The 24283-nt window shown below is 44.4% G+C and overlaps 1 protein-coding gene across 1 annotated transcript in view; it reads left to right on the top strand.

Moving 5' to 3' along the window:
* The window catches only part of NOTCH3 (notch receptor 3), a 91594-nt gene that overhangs the window by 58337 nt on the left and 8974 nt on the right, over window positions 1-24283 (top strand). The window contains exons 3-25 of the mRNA XM_077262301.1: window positions 1083-1225; window positions 1309-1644; window positions 1751-1873; window positions 4305-4538; window positions 4889-5044; window positions 5146-5331; window positions 5449-5562; window positions 6761-6874; window positions 7345-7578; window positions 7843-7953; window positions 14545-14737; window positions 15166-15317; window positions 15426-15539; window positions 16743-16862; window positions 17135-17287; window positions 17377-17605; window positions 19179-19380; window positions 21997-22150; window positions 22235-22419; window positions 22709-22841; window positions 23000-23251; window positions 23447-23559; window positions 23711-24264. Of these exons, the coding sequence (XP_077118416.1) occupies window positions 1083-1225; window positions 1309-1644; window positions 1751-1873; window positions 4305-4538; window positions 4889-5044; window positions 5146-5331; window positions 5449-5562; window positions 6761-6874; window positions 7345-7578; window positions 7843-7953; window positions 14545-14737; window positions 15166-15317; window positions 15426-15539; window positions 16743-16862; window positions 17135-17287; window positions 17377-17605; window positions 19179-19380; window positions 21997-22150; window positions 22235-22419; window positions 22709-22841; window positions 23000-23251; window positions 23447-23559; window positions 23711-24264 (4305 nt within the window). The remainder of the gene's footprint in view (window positions 1-1082; window positions 1226-1308; window positions 1645-1750; window positions 1874-4304; window positions 4539-4888; window positions 5045-5145; window positions 5332-5448; window positions 5563-6760; window positions 6875-7344; window positions 7579-7842; window positions 7954-14544; window positions 14738-15165; window positions 15318-15425; window positions 15540-16742; window positions 16863-17134; window positions 17288-17376; window positions 17606-19178; window positions 19381-21996; window positions 22151-22234; window positions 22420-22708; window positions 22842-22999; window positions 23252-23446; window positions 23560-23710; window positions 24265-24283) is intronic.

Genomic DNA, 24283 nt, shown 5'->3' with positions numbered 1-24283 from the left:
GGGAAAATGAACACTTCCTGCCAGGTTACCTTACCTTATTCTTTATGATCAGGTTACTGTTTAAGCAGTGGACATCCCCTTTTAATCAACTTCTTGTCTCATAGAAAATAAATACTACTCTATATCCTGCCCTCCCACACAGGCAAACTCCCAGCCATGTCTAGGTCGGCTCTCCCGGTGCAGTCACATGACCACTGCAGTCAGTCAGCGATCACTGATTGACTGCAGCACTCACATCCTGAAAGAATGTCATTCGAACCTTGGGAGATCCGGTGCCAACATCACTGGAGCGGCACTAGTCCGGGAGGAGGAGTGTAAAAATGTCTTATTTTATTCGCATGTAATTGGTGGACAATTCCTTTAAGAAACCTTAGAGATTACTGCAACGTTTTCGTTCCAGCCGGAAAATTATCTTTTTTTTTGTGTAACCTCAGCAAGTTGCGACTTTGTAGTAATCAAATTTTAGTTTTATTATCGCTAAAAAAACACTTTTCACCCCTATATTCAAATTCCCTGTGAAGCCTCCTCCTAACCTGGAAAGGGTTACAGTATGAGCTGCAAAGGATCCCAGCTGTTTGGTGTCTGGTTCCTCAATCCACCCCCTCCTCTGTCTCCTTTTTTCCTGTTTACTTAAATCTGTCTTTTTTCACACTTTCGTCATTTGTGCATTTTATGAATTTTTTTCCCCCGTTTTTTTTTTTTTTTTTTTTCTTTTCAGCTTTTTTTTTATCGTTATCTTTTTCCCATGTATTTCCCTGTTTGCTCTCTTTGTTTGCTTTTTCAAGAATAGAAAATCCTCCAGAAATCTTTGCTCTTTTGGTCATTGATCTTGCTGGATTTTTTTTTTTTCAATACAGACGTAGAGTTAATATTTGTGTGAGAAAAGGGAATCTCGAAAACCCAACTATGCCCTGCGGTAAAGTAAACTGTCGTAAAGAGTCATCCAACCGCGGGCAATTCGGGGAAACGTAATGATTTTCTCTAATCGTGGAAGTTTTGGGAAACTTAGAACCAGATGTAGCTCATCGATTTGGTTGAAGTCTAAGCTAAAAGAGTTCATTCTTTTTATTTTTTTTTTCTAGATGTCTAACTGGTTGGATTGGACAACAATGCCAATTTAAAGACCCATGTTTGCCAACTCCTTGCGTTAATGGTGGCGCCTGCCAGAGTTCTATCAAAGGTGGCACTGTACAGTATGAATGTAGCTGTCCCAAGGGTTTCAGAGGTGAATGTTTTATCCCTTAGGGTGTTCTCGTTGGGAATTAATCTGTTCCTTCATCCATCGTTGATATTTTTTGTATCTCACAGGGCAAGATTGCTCTCTTATCGACGCCTGTGCTTCCAACCCATGTGATAACGGGGCTCGTTGTACCAACTGGAACGGGCGTTATAACTGTACATGCCCCCCAGGGTACCAAGGCCGAAGCTGCCGAGTGGATATTGATGAATGTCGAACTCTTGGTCTCTGCCAGAATGGAGGCCAATGTATTAACACCCCTGGTTCCTTCCGCTGCCGCTGCCCCAACAGCTTCACCGGCCAGTTATGTGACGTGCCCTACGTTCCATGTTCACCATCACAATGCCAAAACGGTGGCACCTGCCGACCAACCGGGGATCTCGCGTACCAGTGCGTCTGCCTGCCAGGTAGGGTAGGAAGGATGTTGGAGAAACCTCATGTCCTGGGGCCAGGCAGTCATTGACGTTTTGCCCAATGTTGGGTTTAATTATTGTCGTTCTCCCTGGCCTGCAGGTTTCGAAGGAGCAAACTGCGAGGTAAATGTTGATGACTGCCCCGATCACAGATGTATGAATGGCGGCACGTGTGTGGATGGCGTGAACACCTATAACTGCCAGTGCCCTCCAGAATGGACAGGTGAGAATCCATGTGTGTCTTCTCCACACCATCCTTGGTCAAACATCAGAACTTTTAACCCAAATTTTTTTTTACTAATAAAAATAACCTATAAAGAATACTAATTAATAATAAAAAAACAATAGTAATACATATTATTAATAATAATAAAATACTAAATATAGCAAAATTAAAGGGAAACAAAATAATCATGTAGCCACATGTACAGATTATATAAATGGCAAACACTCCCTCATGCTTTCAGCTATGCTACATTTTTAGTAGTGTTTTCATGAACCAGGAGTAACTGGATGGACAAACCAGTTTAAAGACGGGTTCCCAGTACGACATAGTGGGAGGAAGAACTTTTGCTGAACACTCCTAAATGGGCTTTCCAACAAATGACTTCTATTAAGATGATTGGTGGTGAATGCCTTTCTGATTTCTGGGGGTACAGGAAGCCCAAGCCCCCCAGATCCTCCCATTATGTAATGTGCTAGTCAATGGGCGTAGCTGTTCATGCTGGATGCTGCTTCATTCTATGTCCATGGGGCTGACAGATACGGCAGAGTTCAGTCCCATAGACAATGAATGGAGTGGCACTGTGCATGCTCGACCGCCCCTCTGTTAAATCCCTGGTCATGCAGTGAGGAGTAATCAGGGGATTGGCAACCCCATTTTAGTTTTCGGTGGGGCTCCAGCAATCGGGCCGTTAGACAGCAGTGGGGATATGGTGTTGGTTTTCAGTAAAATGGCGGCAGTGGCGGCGCAGGCACAGATTGAGATTTGAGTTAGTATTTCACCAAGGTCAGAATCAGCGCATGCGCCGCCCCCAGCGTTATTTTACTGACTACATTCAGATCTCAATCTGCGCATACACTGCCACCGGCCCCATTTTACTGACTACATTCCGATCTCAATCTGCGCATACACTGCCACCGGACCCATTTTACTGACTACATTCAGATCTCAATCTGCGCATATACTGCCACCGGACCCATTTTACTGACTACATTCAGATCTCAATCTGCGCATACACTGCCACCGGCCCCATTTTACTGACTACATTCCGATCTCAATCTGCGCATACACTGCCACCGGCCCCATTTTACTGACTACATTCCGATCTCAATCTGCGCATACACTGCCACCGGACCCATTTTACTGACTACATTCAGATCTCAATCTGCGCATACACTGCCACCGGCCCCATTTTACTGACTACATTCAGATCTCAATCTGCGCATACACTGCCACCGGCCCCATTTTACTGACTACATTCAGATCTCAATCTGCGCATACACTGCCACCGGCCCCATTTTACTGACTACATTCCGATCTCAATCTGCGCATACACTGCCACCGGCCCCATTTTACTGACTACATTCAGATCTCAATCTGCGCATATACTGCCACCGGACCCATTTTACTGACTACATTCAGATCTCAATCTGCGCATACACTGCCACCGGCCCCATTTTGCTGAATACCACTGGTAGATGAATGTGCTGAAGTGCCGCCAACTGCAAGCGTGAAGCTAGGCTTGGACAAACGCAAAGGGGTCACGGCAGAGCTGAAAACCCTATCCTTTGTCCCACCCCGATGCATAAAAAGGTCATTGTACCAAAACTTCGAACGTGAATTAAACAAGAACCAGGAGGAGATTTCTTCCCTACAGAGATCTATTAAATCACTGTAAAATCGCCTTTATGGTCATACCTTTATTTTAACATTCTAAATCGTGATGACCGATTCCCTTTAAGCTGGGATTACCCCTATCGGCAGCACATCATCCCAGGTAAAAGAGTGATGTGCTGCCGATAACCTGATTGATTGTATTAACTGCGTGCAGAATATTCATCAACCGCTGTAAACGGTAAATGACAGCCGTGCAGAGGAATTGCTAGTTCTGCCTAAGGGTAAAATTCCTTTGGAGCAAATAGATTAGGCTCAGTGGCCCCTAACAATGTCCACTTTCTAATTTAACTAGATATATTGTGTTATGAAAAGGCATCCATTCATTTTAGAATTAAAACCTATTATTGGATTATCAGTCTCCACCTCCCGCTAAAAGAAGTTCCACCGGTACAGCAAAAAAACCACAAGCTTGCCATGAGATAATTGTCATCCGTACATTCATTCAGTGGACTGGTATCTCTCCCAACTTCCCCATACATACGAGTGTTAGGCCGAGCATTCATGTATTTACAACGCGAACAGATGAGAAATCCACTGCCAAACGTTTACTTTGTCCTACCTGAAAAACAAAATGGAAGTTCCCGGTACCTGATCCTTCTCTCCGCCAAAATCATATATAAGAGAATAGTCAGGAGGCCCCTCATACATCTTAGATGGTCCAAAGCAACACTACTGGAAAACCCATTTATGGATATCGAGAAGTTAGAGCCCAAATTTCCTAGATATTCATTCTGAATATCTTTCCTCACCTCAGGTCAGTTCTGTACAGAAGATGTGGACGAGTGTCAGCTCCAGCCCAATGCCTGCCACAACGGAGGCACCTGCTTCAACACCCAGGGTGGGCACACGTGCGTCTGTGTCAACGGCTGGACAGGAGAAAGCTGCAGCGAGAACATTGATGACTGTGCCACCGCCGTCTGCTTCAATGGAGCCACCTGCCATGATCGGGTGGCTTCCTTCTACTGTGAATGTCCCATGGGCAAGACTGGTAAGCGTGGAGTACGGCAGATCTTGTCCATGTAAGGGGACTGTACTGCAATACTGATGGTGCTCCTTCGCGGGGTGACTGGGGGGCAATGGATTTTGGAAGGGCACATTGTGACTGGTATGGAGGAATTGTAGTGCCTAAAGGCAATATGTACCAGGATCAGCCTGGTCGTTTTTACTTGGTTTTGGACATCCATGCCAACTTAGCCCCCTATAGTCATAGATTCATGTCATGATGATGCCCCTTCTTCGGGCAACTAATACGTCAAGTCTAGTTTGGTAACGATCACTCCTGTCCTTTGGTGCAGAAAGCTATCACTGGTGATGGACTTATCACTCCCGACTTTACAGGTCTCCTTTGCCACTTGGAGGATGCGTGTGTCAGTAACCCGTGCCATAAGGACGCCATGTGTGACACTAACCCAGTGAACGGACGCGCCATCTGTACATGTCCTCCTGGTTATACCGGGGGAGCTTGTGACCAAGATGTGGACGAATGTTCAATAGGTAATGAATCACCGTTCATTTTGTTTGATTTGAGGTGGGTTGTCCTTAGATGTGGCAGATGGATTGAGAAGATCTGTTACTAAACTGTGTCTCTTTTTAAGGTGCCAACCCTTGTGAACACTTTGGACGCTGCGTGAATACGCAGGGTTCCTTCCAGTGTCAGTGCGGTCGGGGTTACACTGGACCTCGCTGTGAGACAGACATCAATGAGTGTTTGTCCACCCCGTGCCAGAACGACGCCACCTGCTTGGACCGTATTGGGGAGTTCACGTGTATCTGCATGGCCGGTGAGATGATCTGCAGCGTTACTAACCGCGTTTCCGTCCAGGACATCGCGCTTATTATCCACGTCGTACGTGGTTTTATTGGGTGTGTAATTCTCCCATTATCTTGTGTCCGGTCAGGGTTTACAGGCACATTCTGTGAGCTCAATATCAACGAGTGCGACAGCAGCCCGTGTGTGAACGGCGGCCTCTGCAAAGATGTGGTGAATGGATTTACGTGTAGTTGTCCGGCTGGTAAGTAGTTCTAATGAGGAGACCGAATACATCATATCCATATTTACTTTTTACAGCTCGTTGCCTTGGAGACCGACCACCGCTGCTAAACAGAACATGTGCTGTGCTTACAAGCTCATTTCTCATTATCTTTAACGCACCTTTTGAAGTTGACCAGGATCTCTGGAGCGCGTGCTATTGCCTCCTAATGCCGGCCAGCGTCAGCACGATAATTACATTCTAGACCGCAGCGGCAGTCGGTGTCCTAGGCAATGAGGTGTAAACAAAACAAAAGTGTTAAGATCTCAGGAACAGCTGGAAACTGCAAAAGTGCCTGTTTTTACCTTGCAGGTCAATACATAATGAATATGAGGGTGGTGCACATGTGTTACCATCATTCATTGTGAATTTTATTTTTGTGGGACCCCAATTCATTGCAAATTTCATTATTGTGGGACCCCCCCAGTGGTGGGACAAGGTATTACCTATTGTGGAAGCATCTATTGATGAGCGAACATGAGCATGCTTGCATAACACCTTATCCCAGCACGTTCACACATCACTGGTAGAATACCTTTTAAATAGACTCTATTGGCATAGAATGACTGTTCAAACCAAGCACAGGCACCCTTGACTTGACCAAACATTTTAAGTGCACCTTCCCATCTACTTGTTTCTTCCCTCTCTCCACCCCTTCTCTTCTTTGATTGACAGCTCTGGCTTTGTAAAGCCATAGAGGGGAAAGAGCTAGATGGAAAACAAGTAGGAGGGAAGATGACTTAAATGTTTGGCTCCGCCATGGAGCACCGAGCGCTTGCACTTGGCTTGAACACTCATTCTGTGCTGACAGTCTAGAAGTCTGGGTGATACCTACAAGATTGTCGCAACCTGCAATCTCTTGAAGGCTAGGTTTGAGGATCACTAGTCATACCATTGCAATGTTTTTTGTTTTTTTTTCTTGCTATGGTGGTGCTTCCAAAGATCACTTTTATTTTTGTATACTTTTAGTCCATTTATGACCACGTGAGACGCTCGCCACATTCCAAAAGGTTTTATCTGCAACACAAGCAGATGTCCCAGATGGTCCCTGACCAAAAGCATGAGCCCTGCAGTGAATCCTAGACACTGGCCAGATAATGACCTGGACAGGAGAGAGGGGGATACTTATTAGAAAATCTGAATTTTATCTGTTGGAGTAATGGCGGTATTGTCCTAACAGGCTTCACGGGCTCCATGTGTCAGATTGACATTGACGAGTGCGCCAGTACGCCCTGCAAGAATGGAGCTAAATGTGTGGATAGACCCAACGGTTACGAATGTCGCTGTGCAGAGGGTGAGTTCTGCGCTCCGGCTTAGCTGACTGAGGGTAACTCCTTACTCCTGGGGTCTGTCTCTGATGCAGTATCCTGTTCTCTCTCACGCTCTCTGGATGTCTCTTTATATATTCAGGGAGGTAAGTCTCGAACTGTCTCTAGATTTCCATCTTTTTTTTTTTCCCATCTGCCTGCTCTTCTCGCTTCCTCTCTAATCCGTGGGGTCTAGCTGGACCCAACTTGCTGTGCTTCATGCTTCTTCATCTTGTGTTTCTCCAGTGGCCGTGCTTGACCCTTGACTTTACCCATGGCCTTGCTCGTTTTTGACTCTTTCACAGAGTCCTCTTTTGTTGTTGGCCCACGAAAGCCATCCTATGCTTTTTGGCTCCACCATATTGGCATGTGCTGCTTGACTCTCCTCTCTCCCACCCCTGGCTGCTTCCCACCATTCCTCAGTGACCCCTTTTCATTTGACCCTTTTTTGTTTTAGGCTTTGAAGGTCCTCTCTGTGAACGCAACATTAACGAGTGCTCTCCTGACCCATGTCACCATGGAAAGTGCCGTGATGGCATTGCCAGCTTCACCTGCACTTGTGAACCTGGATACACCGGTTATCGCTGCGAGAACCAGATTAACGAATGCCAGAGCAACCCTTGTCTACATGGAGGAAAATGCATTGATCTGGTCAACAAGTACCTCTGTTATTGTCAGCCAGGAACCTCAGGTTAGAGTTTGTGGAGCGTGGCTCAGCCGATATGGTCTGGTCACGAACATCTTGTGGCCACCTACTATCTATGTTCAGCCTCTCCATGTCTGACTTCCTAACATCTTCCAGACACTGAGTCACTGTCACCTTATTCGGGAAGAATAATGTTATGTCTTATCATATGACCTGGAGGAATTATGAGGCGAGACCATATCCAGCTCATAACAAGGAGTCTGCTATGACCGGTTCATCTTGTAAATGATCTTTTGTCATGTATTGTAGGTGTTAACTGCGAATACAATTACGATGACTGTGCCAGCAACCCATGTGAATATGGTGAATGCAGGGATGGGATCAACAGATACGACTGTGTGTGCAAATCTGGTTTTACAGGTAAAAACACTGTTTACTTGTTAGTCTCCTGAGAATAGGCCGATGGCAAAGTCTCTTTCTTCTGCGACCCCCGGCGATCAGCTGATTTCTCTGTGAAGAAACCTGGTGGAAGTGTTAAGTTTCCCTGCAGCACCAACGCAGGTTAAGTGAAGCATTACACAGTGCCTATTTGACAGGTCCTCCAGAGACACTCTTTACAACAACTCTTTGAGATGAGGATCCTATCGGGACTCCCCTCTGTTAACTAAATAATTTTTAATAGGGTGTTTTGTTTTTGTCTAAAGAAAACTCTCTTAAATGACTCAATGGAGTCTATAACACATACTGCTGTCTATAGCTACACGAGAACTGCAGCAGCTCCTTGACCCAAATTTGGACATTTCTGAGTTATTTGTATTACCTCGCCTTATGTATCGTTAATGCTAATGTGTCATAAAGCTAATGAGCATCCATTGGTCACTTGCTGTGGAGTAATAACTTTATAGGGTAGCTCAAGTGTTTTTTCTTTTTTGAAGGAGAGATTTTTTTTTTCTCCTAGAATTAAAATCGAAATAGATAAACATACCCTAATTAAATCAGTTTCTGGTAAAGCTGCCATGATGCTCCTTCACAGGTAGTGTTTTTTTTTTCTGAACATATTTACTGCAGATTTGCTTGTTTTACCGCCTTTGTTTTTATCTTCTTGCCGAGCAACCAAATTTTTCCACTTCTCCACCTCTGCTTTTCAGCAGTTAAACTATTTTTCCTTCCGATAGAGAATTTAAAAAATATATAAATGTATATATTAGTGAATTACTAAGTAATTTATATACCATATTTTTCATACCATAAGACATGCTTTTTAGCAAGAATATAAATCTTGCTAAAAAGTGAGTGTGTCTTTTATAAAATTAAACTAAACAAAAATTGAACATGCTTTTTTTTTCCCCGATGTGTTGCAAAAATCGCATACTATAAGATGCACCCCAGATTTGGATAGCAGAAAAAAGGAAAAACTTTTTTCCTACTACTTAAAACTTCCATGGTGGTGTAACGTGTTGGGGTCCTAATCACTAATTTTAATACATATGGGTAGAATTGGAAAATAATGGATATAATTTGTGTTTTTCTGCAATGTTATCAGGCACACACCTCTGTACATATTTTTCAGCTGTATACGGCATGCTGCAAATTTACTCTGAAATCTAATGGGTGTGAGAAAAAAATCGCATGCCATACCGACCATCATCATACAATTTTTTAAAGATACTTTACTATTCTGTAGCATAGGAAGCAATAAATAGTCCTGTTTAAGATTAATAGCTGCAGGGTAACAAAAAAACTATTGTATGCAGACAACACAGTTTACAAAATAAACTGGAAAAAAAAAAAAGCAATTGTGCTAAGCTCTCTGGCCACAGAGGCTTTGCCTTAGACCTGGGGAGGATGAGTTACGCTCAGTCTCAAGTCTTTTTTTTTGCTTACAAGTCGGTTATATGTTTGTTTTGTGGTTGGCGGTATACGGTGGGTCAGTGCTGCAGACGCCTAGGAACAGGCTTTGGATCTGGCAGAAACACGTCAGGAATGTTGGTGGTAGTCTAATGTGATTTTACGGCCTCTGGAATACAATAAGACCTTTGTAGAGGTGGAGTCCGGACATCTCTGTCCAGCTGGAAACAGATGGCAACAAAGACGTGTACAGCCGCTCTCGTGCAGCAAGGATTTCTTCTTATTGCAGGCGGCCGGGCGGTACATGCATGTAATGGGGCTGAGGGTGATACCGGTGGGTGCAGCTTGCCACAGATGGGTGACTTCGGAAGATCCCACAGATGTACCAACAAACTAGAAGAGTAACCCCTGCGCCTTCTTGGTGGGATCAGACTGCTCAATCCCATACCTCCCAACCGTCCCGATTTCAGCGGGACAGTCCCGCTTTGGCACCGGGGTCCCGCTGTCCCGCTTCGGGCATTTAAAATCCCGAATTTGCGGCCGCCGGTGAAGCCCCGCCCACTTCCGGGACGTAGAGAGAGCCAGCCTGTTTTTTTTTTTTTTTTTTTTTATAAAAGCTGCCTCCTGACCGCCCGCGCAACACACACCCCCCCCCCTCCCGCCCCCTGTGCGGCGCTGCCACGCTGAAGGAGAGAGCCTGCAGCAATCAAGAAGAAAGGTCAGCGATTCACTACCTCTGGCTGTGTGTACTGTGTGCACGGAGCTCCGGCTTCTGCTCTTAGCTGCTATCCCGGCAGAGAAGGAGAGACGGGGGAGGTGCCGGGATAGTGCAGAGCTGTGAGCAGGAGACTGAAGACTTCAGCAGAGAGCTGCACATGGACATCAGCCGCCCCTGCATCACAGAGGAGATTGTGTGTGTGTGTGATGGCTGCGTGTGTGTGTGTGATGGCTGCGTGTGTGTGTGTGTGTGATGGCTGCGTGTGTGTGTGTGATGGCTGTGTGTGTGTGTGTGATGGCTGTGTGTGTGTGATGGCTGTGTGTGTGTGTGATGGCTGTGTGTGTGTGATGGCTGTGTGTGTGTGATGGCTGTGTGTGTGTGATGGCTGTGTGTGTGTGATGGCTGTGTGTGTGATGGCTGTGTGTGTGATGGCTGCGTGTGTGTGATGGCTGCGTGTGTGTGATGGCTGCGTGTGTGTGATGGCTGCGTGTGTGTGATGGCTGCGTGTGTGTGATGGCTGCGTGTGTGTGATGGCTGCGTGTGTGATGGCTGCGTGTGTGATGGCTGCGTGTGTGATGGCTGCGCGCGTGTGTGTGTGATGGCTGCGTGTGTGTGTGATGGCTGCGTGTGTGTGTGATGGCTGCGTGTGTGTGTGTGTGTGTGATGGCTGCGTGTGTGTGTGTGTGTGAGTGATGGCTGCGTGTGTATGTGTGATGGCTGCGTGTGTGTGATGGCTGCGTGTGTGATGCATTTGTGTCAAAGCTGCATGTGTTTGTGAGCTGCGTGCGTGTGTGAGCTGCGTGTGTGAGCTGCGTGCGTGTGTGAGCTGCGTGCGTGTGTGAGCTGCGTGCGTGTGTGAGCTGCGTGCGTGTGAGCTGCGTGCCTGTGTGTGAGCTGTGTGCCTGTATGTCATTATACAGTATGGAGCATCATGTGTGGTCATTATACAATATGGAGCATCATGTGCGGTCATTATACAGTCTGGAGCATCATGTGCGGTCATTATACAGTCTGGAGCATCATGTGCGGTCATTATACAGTATGGAGCATCATTTGCGGTCATACAGTATGGAGCATCATGTGCGGTCATTATACAGTATGGAGCATCATGTGCGGTCATTATACAGTATGGAGCATCATGTGCGGTCATACAGTATGGAGCATCATGTGTGTTCATTATACAGTATGGGGCATCATGTGCGGTCATTATACAGTATGGAGCATCATGTGCGGTCATTATACAGTCTGGAGCATCATGTGCGGTCATTATACACTATGGAGCATCATGTGCGGTCATACAGTATGGAGCATCATGTGTGTTCATTATACAGTATGGAGCGTCATGTGGTCATTATATATTATGGAGCGTCATGTGTGGTCATCGTACAGTATGGAGCATCATGTGTGGCCATTATACAGTATGGGGCACTGTGTGGCCATATTTTTTTGTTTATAATTATTGTATATGAAACAGTGTGATCGGCAGTGCTAAATGGGTGTGGTTGGGATGTGGATATGGGTGTGACTAATTATGAATGGGTGTGGTCAGAGGCGTGGCCTAAAATTTGCCGCGGCGCGCAAAGCGCGCCACAAACTTTGTCCCTCTTTCCCATCTTCAAAAGTTGGGAGGTATGCTCAATCCTACTCTTTCCCAAAAGACCAGACGTCTCTTGCAGCCACTTATTGCCCTCCTTCGGTTGGATTAACACACTTAAATTACTCGACTGCCGTGTGTCCCTCCACCTGAAATGTTCCTCCATCCGGGAACTGGTGTAGCTGATGATTAATTCTTAAGGTGAACTTAGTCCTGCCCTAGCTCCATTTACTTTTCGAAAAGTTGGCGGAGTTGGCCCAGACTGACTTAAAAATCGCCAATAGTCACGAATATTTTGACTTTTTTACGCTGCGAGCGTAAGTTTGGTGCCAAAATCGCAGTTCGGGCTGAGAAAACTTTACCGGCATCCAGATAAACACTATGCCCATATGATCACTTCAGGGGCACCAAGGCTAAAGTTACGACCCACGCATGCGCAGTGATGTAAAATATGCTATGCCCACAGTTGGGCAAAACATAATGCGCAGGCGCCGGAGGCAAATTCAATGCGCAACTGTTAAGAAAAAGCGCGATCTGTGCCATTCACAGATCGCGTTTACGAAAGACACGCCGAGAAGCAGGGGGGAGGAACCGCTATTTAACCACGCCCATCCGACCTGACCAACTTGAGTGACAGGACAAAACGGCCACTTCACAAAGGTATTTCGGCGGCCTAACGGGGAAATAAAGTCTCCAAAAAAGCAGTAATGTAAAGCCCAGCTCTGCCCCTATTTCACACTATTTTTATCTAATCTTTAAAAAACGGGGTGGTAGGTTCCCTTTAAATATGCTAATTGTCTCTTCAGAGAGGAAGACTAGAACTCTAGCGCCATCTGTTGGAAACAACGATCCTAAAAGTAAATATCTCTTTTTAACGAGCCTTGCAATATGACTTGGACCAGAATCTCAGTTTGCAGACAGTGGAGTGTTACCCCCCTCATCAATATACATTCATGGAGAAGGGTGGAGAGAAGCCACCGGGACCTACCTTGGGCTAGTCATCCTAGCAGCAAGCGCACAACTTCAATGCAATCTGTGTCTGATTCATGCTGCCTGTGGTTTGGGCAGCTTGACTCTACTATCAGTTTTTTTTTTTTGTTTTTTGCTTTCTTTGGCATTGGCTCAATCTCAGTTTGGCTATCAAACACACAAAAAACGTTTGTGTCTGTGACCGATAGCAATATATTAGTGTATAAATACTAATTACAACGCCAAGAGTCTACTACAGCCGTATACAAATAGAAAAATGTAGTAATTATATAGTAAGGAGACAATATACTATTAATAAACGAAAAATAATAAAATAAATATATAATAAGAATCCAAAAATATGCAACTAGTAAATATAATCTACTAATAAAAAAATCTACTACTAAGTTTATATTAATAAAATCATATACTAATAGAAGAATCTACCCCTGTCGAGTATATACTAAAGAAACAAGACAGAAGAATAACAGAAGAATAATTGATGCCTTTGAAATGTGGTTCTGGAGAAGGACGTTATCAATACCATGGATGGCCAGAAGAACAAACAAATCAAGCCAGACATGTCAGTCGAAGCAAGGATCACCAAGCTACAACTTGCCTACTTAGGACACATCATACAAAGAGGACAATCACTGGAGAAGGACATCATGGTGGGAAGAATTGAAGGAACAAGATGAGGACCAGCAACTTGATGGCTTGATACTATCAAGATAATAGCGGAGGAGACCCTGGTGGACCTACAGAGCAGTCATACATCAAGTCGCCATGACTCGAGATCGAGCTGAAGGCTAATAATAATATGTTAATAAGATAAGTGAGAAGATTTTAGCTCCTGGTGACTAAATGAAATTTTTCTGTCCTGTCCTCATGGCCGTATCCATGATCTCTGTGGTTTTACACCAAATAGCAGGGTGCCTGAAATATCTACTCTACTAAATCTACAGTCCCGAGCTGTTCCCAAAATGCCATTTTTGTGGTTGGGTCAGGATAAAAGCTGTATGTTAATAAGATCCCACAGTTCTGAGGCTGTTTACATGCAGAATGCCCCTTCTGACTAATTACAGTCATTATCTGTACTGTAAAGTCTGACGACCCCCTGTAGTTTTATGGTGGGGGGAGTTTTCTTTATATAGCGACCAGGTGGCTGGTAACTTGGATGGTTCACACACAGACAGCTGGCACTGCTGACCCATGTTGGCTCTTTCCCTATATAGTTCCTTGTTTGTTTGTTTTCTGGGTTTTACTAAATTAATTTGTGGGTTTTGTTGTTTTTTTTTGGCTATTTTTGGAAGGAGGATTTTTTTTTTTCTATTTTCTCCCATGACCGTAGCCTTCATTTGGGACCATAAATGGTCAGCGAGCGTAGTGGCCCGTCCTAATGAAGAGCAGATGGCAATGGTATTTGGGAGAGAGTGAACATTTTAGGAAGCTGAGATAATAAAGGGAAATAGTAGTGGGAGAGGTTGGATCGGCGAAGTCACTGACTGACTCAATCATGTTCTTGGATGACCTCAGTTATGGTCGTCCGTACCAGCTATTCCATAGCCCCGATCTTCAAATTTGCTTGTAAAGGAAGAAAAATAGAAAGATTTGCCTTACAGGTTCTTGGAAATTGTTATAATGGTCTCCCCTTTTCTTAACCCCGACACAGATATATCATCAGTGTCATAACTTTGGTGCCTACACAGAATGTACACAAATTTTTTTTGACAATTTTCTTTTTTTTTTTTTTTTTTTTTTTACTGTCAGACTAAAAAGAAAAGAAAATTTTAAATATATATATTATAATATATTTATAAATTGGCTAATAAAAATATCCCTTTTTTTTCGTATACCTAATTATTTAAATTTTGTCTCCCAGGTCCTCTATGTAATATAAAGGTGTCCCCCTGTGCATCTAACCCTTGCCAAGCCGGGGGTACATGCCAGGTTGTTGAAACTGGCTTCCGCTGTGTGTGCCCAGAGGACGGTGGCCCTCGTGACTCTGTGTGCAACCCCATTCAGCCTTGTATACCCGGGTGCATTCACGGGACATGTCGCAAATCCACTGATGGGTAAGTTTTGGGGAGGTCAAGCATAGGTTTATGCCAGTTCTTCCATTAATATGACTAAGCTGTGGTTAAATTTTCTTATGCTTGAAAGTTGATTTATAATACAGTGACAAAGGTCTGCAGCTCTCCAGTACAGTATGCTTTTTATTTTTTTTTTGCCATTTTCAAGATTTGTGGTTGCTTTCAATTAATGGGAACATTCTTTTATTTTACTTCAATTCAATGACTGCAAACAGTACTTTTGAAATGCTAAGTAAATATTAGAAATTTTCCCCCTTTACATTGGGAAAGTATTCCATTGCTGCATTTCTTTACCATGTCCGCTTCATGAAGTCTCTTCTATAGAACCCGTTCAATGTTACATTTAACCCTTTCTAAGTCTATTCAATGAGCTGGTCATTAATACACTGATTTGCCCTGTTTGATCCAAGGTATGCTTGTGAATGCCACCCTGGCTGGCATGGCAGGTCATGTGACAGACGGAGCACCGACAGCTGTTCCAGCACTTTTTGCCAAAACGGTGGAACCTGCATGGTGGACCACACGGGAGTACCAGTTTGCCGCTGCAGAGATGGGTTTATAGGTACTTTTGCTGCAACTACTGTTAAGAACGCTTAATCCAGTATACAGGTGATTAGCTTTCTAGAATTTGATTGGCTTTCTTGTATAATTTGCGGTTTTTACTTTCTAGGTAACTTGTGTGAGACCAATATTAATGAGTGTGCCCCGGCTCCATGCCTGAATGGAGGGACGTGTGTGAACGGCATTGCAGGATACAGCTGTCTGTGCACACTGCCATATACAGGTATGTGAGGGCTGTCCACCAAAGGATCACTCATCAGATTGCTAGTTCTCCCTACTCTCAGGAGAGCTCAGCTCAAGTGAGCACTCCAGTGTTATCAATGAGATCCTCTGCCAGGCCCTTGCCACCTCTGGAACTCTCCACCCCTGCCCGCCTCTGGCCCACTCTCTCCTCCGCCCCTGCCCGCCTCTGGGACACTTTCTCTCTGCCCCTGCTCACCTCTGCCCCTGCCTGCCTGTGGGCCACTCTCTCTCCTCCGCCCCTGCCCACCTCTGGGCCACTCTCTCTCTGCCCACCTCTGGGTCTCCCTCTCCCTCTCCCTCTCCCTCTCCCTCTCCCTCTCCCTCTCCCTCTCCCTCTCCCTCTCCCTCTCCCTCTCCCTCTCCCTCTCCCTCTCTCTCTCTCTCTCTCTCTCTCTCTCTCTCTCTCTCTCTCTCTCTCTCTCCCCCTCTCTCTCTCTCTCCCCCTCTCCCTCCCTTGAATCTTGCTTACCCCCATTGTACGCTTTAGAGGGTCAACTGATCCTACTGATATCATTGGGTTTGGCTGACTTTAGTCTAACGTGTTATTATGCCTAAATGGTCAGCCATGTAAAGCAGATGGAGGGTTTTTTTTTTGTTCGTAGGTCTGACCAATTCTCTTGTTAATGAAGTAGTCCGATTTGAAGTGGTGTCTGAGTGACATCAGTGGGCCTTGAGTGTAAAGCCGGCCATCCTCTTTAGATAGCTGTCAGCCTAACTGTCGTTCTGCCAACAGGTTTCTCTCTCAACTCCACCCCCCTTCATATATTATAAATGCTCGGCCGAGCGTTCTTGTGTTTTCAGTGGGCAGAGGGAAGAAAGTTGTAGCCAGACTCCTGTTACCGGCATATCTCCCATGAAACCAAGAAACTTCAACAGTCCGGCTCTTCCCTTCCCCGACCTAATCTGTCAGGGGAGAGTTGGGACTGCTCCCTACTGATAAGATGGTTGACATTTATCTAATGTGTATGGCGCCCTAAGAAAAAAACATGCTTCTAATAATGGTCCAGAATAGGATAAGGGCCTTCCTTGATTTACCTTTTTTTTTTTTTTTTTTTTTTTTTTAATTCAAACATAACATGATGGGGAATTATTTGTTTGCTATTAGTGTTGCAAAAGGTTTGTGTGTTTTCGGTTTTAAATACCTTTTTTTTTTTTTTTTTTTTAACATTTATTTTCTTAAAAGGTCAGACCTGTGAAACCGTGCTCGCTCCCTGCAGCCATGAGCCCTGTCATAACGGCGGGGTCTGCACGCCCACCTCAGACTATGAAAGTTACACCTGCAAATGTCCCCTTGGCTGGAGTGGTAAGTGGAAAATAAATTTGAAAAAATATACATTGCATAACCTCAAAAATAGCCGCGCTCCTTTATTGGGAATAGGTCATTAGGAAACTAATTTTATTTTTTATATTAAACGGAAAAAAAAAAAAAAACATAAACGTGAGATTTTGCATTTATTAAATTCTAAAAAATATATGTATTCGGTATATGGTTTCAATTGGAAGAAAATGTAATGGTTTGAGGCAAAGTATAGCTCCTTAACAGTATCACGGACGCTCACATCTTTCCTGTTACAGGTGATTCATGTGACATTGATGTGAATGAATGCAGCCGCAGCCCTTGCAAAAATGGCGGCCAGTGCACCAACCTCCCCGGATCCTACAACTGTGCCTGCAGACCTGGCTACACAGGATCAGACTGCGAGACTGACATTAATGACTGCGCACCTAGTGAGTCACTTGTGCATCCCACAGATAAACTAGACAGATGCCGTCAGTCCCCAGCGGTCGTAAAACTCTCTCGTCTGTCTTTTTCCTAGATCCATGCCTTAATGGCGGCACCTGCAGAGATGGGGTCAACTCCTTCGCCTGCACCTGTCTGCCTGGATTCACAGGCTCAAGATGCATGAATGAAATTAATGAATGTCTCAGTAACCCCTGCCGCAATGGAGCAACCTGCTTGGACTACGTGAACAGCTACGTGTGTATCTGTGCCCCCGGATACTCAGGACCGTTTTGTGAGGCCAACATACAGGACTGCACCGAAAGGTAATTGCTTCACTGACCGTTTTCTTATCTGAAGTTACTTTCTCACTCTTACATTTCCCCCCCCCCTCCCCCACTTCGGTAGTACTAGACTTGTATTATATGCATGGTAGTCTTTTGCGCGAGAGTCGGGACAATGGCAGGGATTTCAAAATGTCCCATCCTTTTTATGGCACATACAGTGGATTAAATAAGTTTTGAGTACATCACCAATTTTCTAAGTAAATAACAACCCACCCAAATAATAACAACTCTCCCAATCCACATAGGCCGGACGTAATCAAACCAGACCTGTCCATAAATTGTGTGTAATAATGAGAAATGACACAGGGAAAAAGTATTGAACATGCTTACTCAAATGTATTTAATACTTCGTACAAAAACCTGTGTTGGTGATGACCACTTCAAGACTCTTCCTGTATGGAGAAACTAGTCGCAGGCATTGCTCAGGTGTGATTTTGGCCCATTCTGCCACACAAACACTCTTCACATCCTGAAGGTCCCGTGGGCTCCTTCTATGACCTCTGAGCTTTAGTTCTTTCCATACATTTTCTATTGGATTCAGGTCCGGTGATTGGCTCGACCATTCTAGCAGTTGTTTTCTCTGTCTGAAACCAACTGAGTTTCCTTGGCTGTGTGTTTGGAATCCTTGTCTTGCTGAAATGTCTTCCCTCATTTCATCTTCGTCATCCTGGAAGATGGTTGGTTGGTATGGTGTTTTTGGGGTGATATGCAGTGCCTTTTGATTTGATATTGGGCGATATGCAGTGCCTGCCACTATGCAGGGGTCCTACAGCACAGCTCCACCGCGCTGTGCATAGCACATACTCAGGACCAGCGTTATCCAGGTGACACATCACCACATCAACTTTGCACACCTCTCATTCCAAAGATAGGTAGGGTTCTTGTAGGTAGGATCAAAGCGCTATCATACAATGGTGGCATATCCCGACTATATACCATTTTATAAGATGGGAATAACTTTTTTTTTTTTTAAATAAATAAAAATCCCGTAAAAAAATATCCTCTTTAAACGGAGTATCTCCAATTGCTGCTGCTCCATTGATTTTGGAACACTTTTTGTTCTTATTCTGTGCCCCTCTGTTCCAGAGTTATGCCCTCAGGTAATAAAGGTGCAGGTTTTCCCTTTTAACCTACTGGGTGTATATCACAGAAGTTCTCTGTGGGCGTGTCTGTTTTTGATTGGCCAGCATCAGAGCAGAAAACGCCCACTCAGTTCTGTAGTTTACGCCCAGGAGGTTCAAGGGGAAAAATTGCACCATTATTAGAGGAGGGCATAACTTTGGAACAGAGGGGCACAGAAGAAAAAGAAAAGCTGTTTCAGAATCAGTGGAGCAATGCCAATTGGAGGAGGTACTCAGTTTAATTTAAATAAAAACAATTTTTTTTACCTACATCTATTTTTTCATTTCCATTTATAATTTAAATACAAAAGATCATATTCGTGGACAAAAAAAACAATCTGCATTCACGATGACTAAGCTTAGACGTATATTTGGCAATATCTCATTCATTCTCTGTTGGTTGATTCTCCATTTCCATCTTCTGACCACAGTTCATGTTTCAATGGCGGTACGTGTGTGGATGGCGTCGACACGTACAGCTGTATCTGCCGACTCGGCTTCACCGGGTCTCACTGCCAGCACGAAGTAAATGAGTGTGACACCCATCCCTGCCAGAACGGAGCCACGTGTGTGGACAAGGTGGAATCCTACCGCTGTATCTGTCCCAATGGATACGCAGGAACTCAATGTCAGGTAAGGTAGACAACCAGAAATGAGGCCACTAAATGTGGCTATGAGGACCAGCCAATTTCTGATAATTGCCATGTAAAGACCATTGCAGAAGCGTTACCAAGTGGACATGTTATGATCAGTTATTTAGTGTGGTACTCCAGGGCGCCTTTTTCAATTTGAGAAACCTCCTCCTTTCTTCTTTCATAATGTCACTCCCTTCATGCCTCAGGATATGGCGTACTGATTTCAAGCTGAGAGGAGCTTTTTCTTATGTCTCTGGTCATACCCTACTGAATTACTCACTTTGGACTATCCAAAAGGGCCGTGTAACACGTGACATAAGTTACTTCTGCCCTTTACTTCCTCCCTGCCGATGTCGGGTGCAGGAGATAAACAGAATGGGAAAGATCAAGTTAAGGATATAGATAGTATTTAGATATAATACTACAGAAATCAAATCCTTTTTTTTGTTTGGGTATTAACTCACTATCTAATAAAGTCCTGTGATTACAGCAGCCTCTGCATTCAGATGAGCGGTGTGTAGGAGTGTACTAATGGGAGAAGGAGGGTTGTGACAAGTGTTGTATGAGCTAGCAGGCTTGTAGAAATAACAACCTCGACTAGGAAGAGCTTCTGGCGGACCATGCCCGCTTCCCAGTGAATCAGTTAGACAGAAAGAAGAAAGACCTAGAAAGAAGTAAAATTCTCTCATAAGATATATTACAAAGTTGTTTATTTTTACGTGTACAATTGATTTATGTAATAAAAATTAAAACGACTATTTACTCTTTAACCCCTTTCTGACCTCGGACGGGATAGTACGTCCGAGGTCAGAAGCCCCGCTTTGATGCGGGCTCCGGCGGTGAGCCCGCATCAAAGCCGGGACATGTCAGCTGTTTTGAACAGCTGACATGTGCCCGTAATAGGCGCGGGCAGAATCTCGATCTGCCCGCGCCTATTAACTAGTTAAATGCCGCTGTCAAACGCAGACAGCGGCATTTAACCGGCGCTTCCGGTCGGGCGGCCGGAAATGAGCGCATCGCCGACCCCCGTCACATGATCGGAGGTCGGCGATGCTTCTACATTGTAACCATAGAGGTCCTTGAGATCTCTATGGTTACTGATCCCACGGTAGCTGTGAGCGCCACCCTGTGGTCGGTGCTCACAGCACACCTGCTTTTCTGCTACATAGCAGCGAACATCAGATCGCTGCTATGTAGCAGAGCCAATCGCGTTGTGCCAGCTTCTAGCCTCCCATGGAGGCTATTGAAGCATGGCAAAAGTAAAAAAAAAAAAAAAAAAAAAAAAAGTAAAAAAAAAAATGTGAAAAAAAAAATATATATAAAAGTTTGAATCACCCCCCTTTCGCCCCAATCAAAATAAATCAATAAAAAAATAATCAAACCTACACATATTTGGTATCACCCCGCGTTCTGAATCGCCCGATCTATCAATAAAAAAAAGCATTAACCTGATCGCTAAACGGCGTAGCGAGAAATAAATTTGAAACGCCAGAATTACGTTTTTTTGGTAGCCGCGACATTGCATTAAAATGGAATAACGGGCGATCAAAAGAACGTATCTGCACCAAAACGGTATCATTAAAAACGCCAGCTCGGCACGCAAAAAATAAGCCCTCAACCGACCCCAGATCATGAAAAATGGAGACGCTACGGGTATCGGAAAATGGCGCAATTTTTTTTTTTCTTAGCAAAGTTTGGAATTTTTTTTCACCACTTAGATAAAAAAGAACCTAGACATGTTAGGTGTCTATGAACTCATAGTGACCTGGAGAATCATAATGGCAGGTCAGTTTTAGCATTTAGTGAACCTAGCAAAAAAGCCAAACAAAAAACAAGTTTGGGACTGCACTTTTTTTTACAATTTCACCGCACTTGGAATTTTTTTCCCGTTTTCTAGTAAATGACATGGTAAAACCAATGATGTCGTTCAAAAGTACAACTCGTCCCGCAAAAAATAAGCTCTCACATGGCCAAAGTGACGGAAAAATAAAAAAGTTATGGCTCTGGGAAGGAGGGGAGTGAAAAACGAACACGGAAAATCCCAAGGTCATGAAGGGGTTAATTTCTTCATTAGTTTAGAGCGCACTCTTCATAAAAAATCTACTGAAATGAAGAGCTGTAAGGGTACGTTCACATTTTCACGTTTTTTGACGCATGCGTTGTCCTATACAATTGAAGATCCAAAACGCCCCCCAAAAAATACATTTAGTCAAAAGGCGCATGCGTCAAAAAACGCGGCTCTATGCGTTTTTCATAGACACTAATGTGTTTTTTTGGGGCATTTACGACGCAGGTGCGTTGCATGCGTTTTTCTTCGGAAATGTGACGCATCAAAACTGCAACCCATAGCGTCGTCCGCGCCCTGTCTGGTGCGCCAAAAAAACGCATGCGTCATACAACGCATACCGGCGCATGTCCATGCGCCCCCCATCTTAAAGATAGGGGCGCATGACGCATGCGTCGGTATGCGTCGACGACGCTGTGCCCAACAACGCAAATGTGAACGTAGCCTAATACTGCCCCCTAATAATCAGAACCTAGAACTGAACAGCAGTACTTTTTCTTTTGGATCAAGTCCTCTTTTTTTAACCCTTTGTTCAATTCATTATTTCAGAATCTAGTGGATTTGTGCCAGAGTTATCCCTGTAAAAATGGTGGCCGGTGTATACAGAAGGGCCCCTCTATCCACTGCGATTGCCCACCAGGATGGGCAGGGATTTACTGTGATGTGCCCCGCGTCTCTTGCGAAGCGGCAGCCAGTAAAAAAGGTAGGACGGAGATTTCAGCAGAAGGTTCAGAAGAACATGGACACCTGCAGTACCTCCATGTAATTTGGTCTGTATTTGTCATAGGTGTTCGTCTAGATCAGCTTTGTCACGCCGGGGGAACATGCATAAGTACCGGCACCTCTCACAAGTGTTATTGCCGAGGGGGCTACACTGGCAGCTACTGTGAAACCCCCATTAATCAGTGTGACCCGGACCCATGTCAGAATAGAGGTTCCTGTCATAGTTACCTGGGTGGATACGTATGCGAGGTGAGTAAGGATGATTTATTAATTAGCATAATAATTATGATAGGTTTTCATTATTTTTTAAATTTTTTTATTTATTGTTGTTTTTTTACTGTTTATTGTTATAATAAATATTTTAATTGCTTCTTATTTTGTTTTCATAATCACACTTTATCTTAATAGTTTTTATTTAGCTTTATTTTATTTTTTTATTAAATCTTATTTTAATTGTTTATAATATTTTTAAATGTATGAGTACATACTCAAATTTTTATTTAATATATGTACTTTTTTTTAATTTTCCCTCATTTAGTGCCCTGCTGGATTTGAAGGAAAGAACTGTGACATTGACATAGACGAGTGCCAGTCCCATCCCTGCCAAAATGGAGGTTCCTGTATTGACTTGATTGGGCGCTACATCTGCTCTTGCCCTCCTGGCACCCTTGGTGAGATCACAAATTATTTGTTTTTATTAATTTTTTTTTTCTTTTTTTGTTTAGACTATTGATAAGTTGGCTTATATCTAATATTATAATATCTCATTACCAGCGTCTGTTCCCTGGCTTTGTATTCACTAACATCCCATTTTTCCCATATTTTACAGGAGTGCTCTGTGAGATCAATGAGGACGACTGTTCCTCGCTCACTAATGCAGGACTGCCCAAGTGCCTGAACAACGGGACCTGCATAGACAAAGTTGGTGGCTACCGCTGCAATTGTCCTCCTGGTTACACTGGCGAGAGGTGCGAGGGTGACATCAATGAGTGCTTGTCTGGGCCCTGTGTCGCCCACAACACCCGCGACTGCGTCCAGATGGCCAATGACTATCACTGCATATGCAAGAACGGCTACACTGGTAAGAACGACGACAAAATGTCTTCTCACCTTGTTAGAATCGCCATTCATGATCCTCAGAAAGTTTCAGGGAGCAATTATGGCGGACATATTTTTGGCGCCAGTTTTCATGCAGTTTTAGTATAGTGACTCCCTACTTTGTTTTTGGGCTAGTTTCAGCCATATTCTATCTAACACGTATGTGTGGCCTTTTCAGGTCGGCGATGCCAGAGCGTAGTGAACACTTGCGAGTCCCGACCTTGCCATAATGGCGGAGTGTGTCGCGTCACTGTAAATACCCCTCTTGGATACACTTGTCGCTGCCCCTCGGTAAGCATTTTTCTTTTATACCCTTCTTATTAAACCAGTAAAAGTCAGTGGGAGAACCATTATGGCAGTGGTTGTCCAATCTAGACTACTCCTTTAATTACCACTCATTATTCACTCTTTTTTTTCTTTTTTCCTCTTATTTTTTTTTTAGGGCTTTTCTGGCCCCTCATGTGAGCATACAGTAAAGTCCTGCCGAGAACTTACCTGCCCTTCTGGCTACACCTGTGTCCCCTCACCCCAGGGCCCTCGCTGTGTTTGCCCGCCTGGCATAGATTGTCGGCTTCTCAATACCACGCATGCCCCTCGTCTGTCGTCTTGTTCCCCTTCTCCATGTCAGAACAATGCCCAGTGCGTCCATTCCTCCAAATTTCCTTTCTTCAACTGCATTTGCCCACCTGGGTTTTTGGGACCAAGGTGTGATATTAAACCGCCTATAGTGAGTTTCCCACCCCAGGAGCCGGAATGTAGCCCCCCTCAGTGCCTTAATAAAATAGGTGACGGCCATTGTGATAAGGAGTGCAGCTCCAAGGAATGCCAATACGATGGCGGAGACTGCATCTTTAAAAGAGACGACCCGTGGAAGAACTGCCCTCGACAAGACTGCCGGGCCCGCTTCAACAACTCGCAGTGCGACCCCCAGTGTGCGACCGCAGAATGCCTCTACGATAACTTCGACTGTCGAGGTGGAGGAGAACGCAGCTGCAAGTAAGTCATGGAAATTACT

Source organism: Ranitomeya variabilis, chromosome 5 (assembly GCF_051348905.1).
Source record: "Ranitomeya variabilis isolate aRanVar5 chromosome 5, aRanVar5.hap1, whole genome shotgun sequence".
Classification (NCBI taxonomy): domain Eukaryota; kingdom Metazoa; phylum Chordata; class Amphibia; order Anura; family Dendrobatidae; genus Ranitomeya; species Ranitomeya variabilis.
Note: the sequence above shows the minus strand (reverse complement) of the source record. Positions and strands in the feature narration are given on the sequence as shown.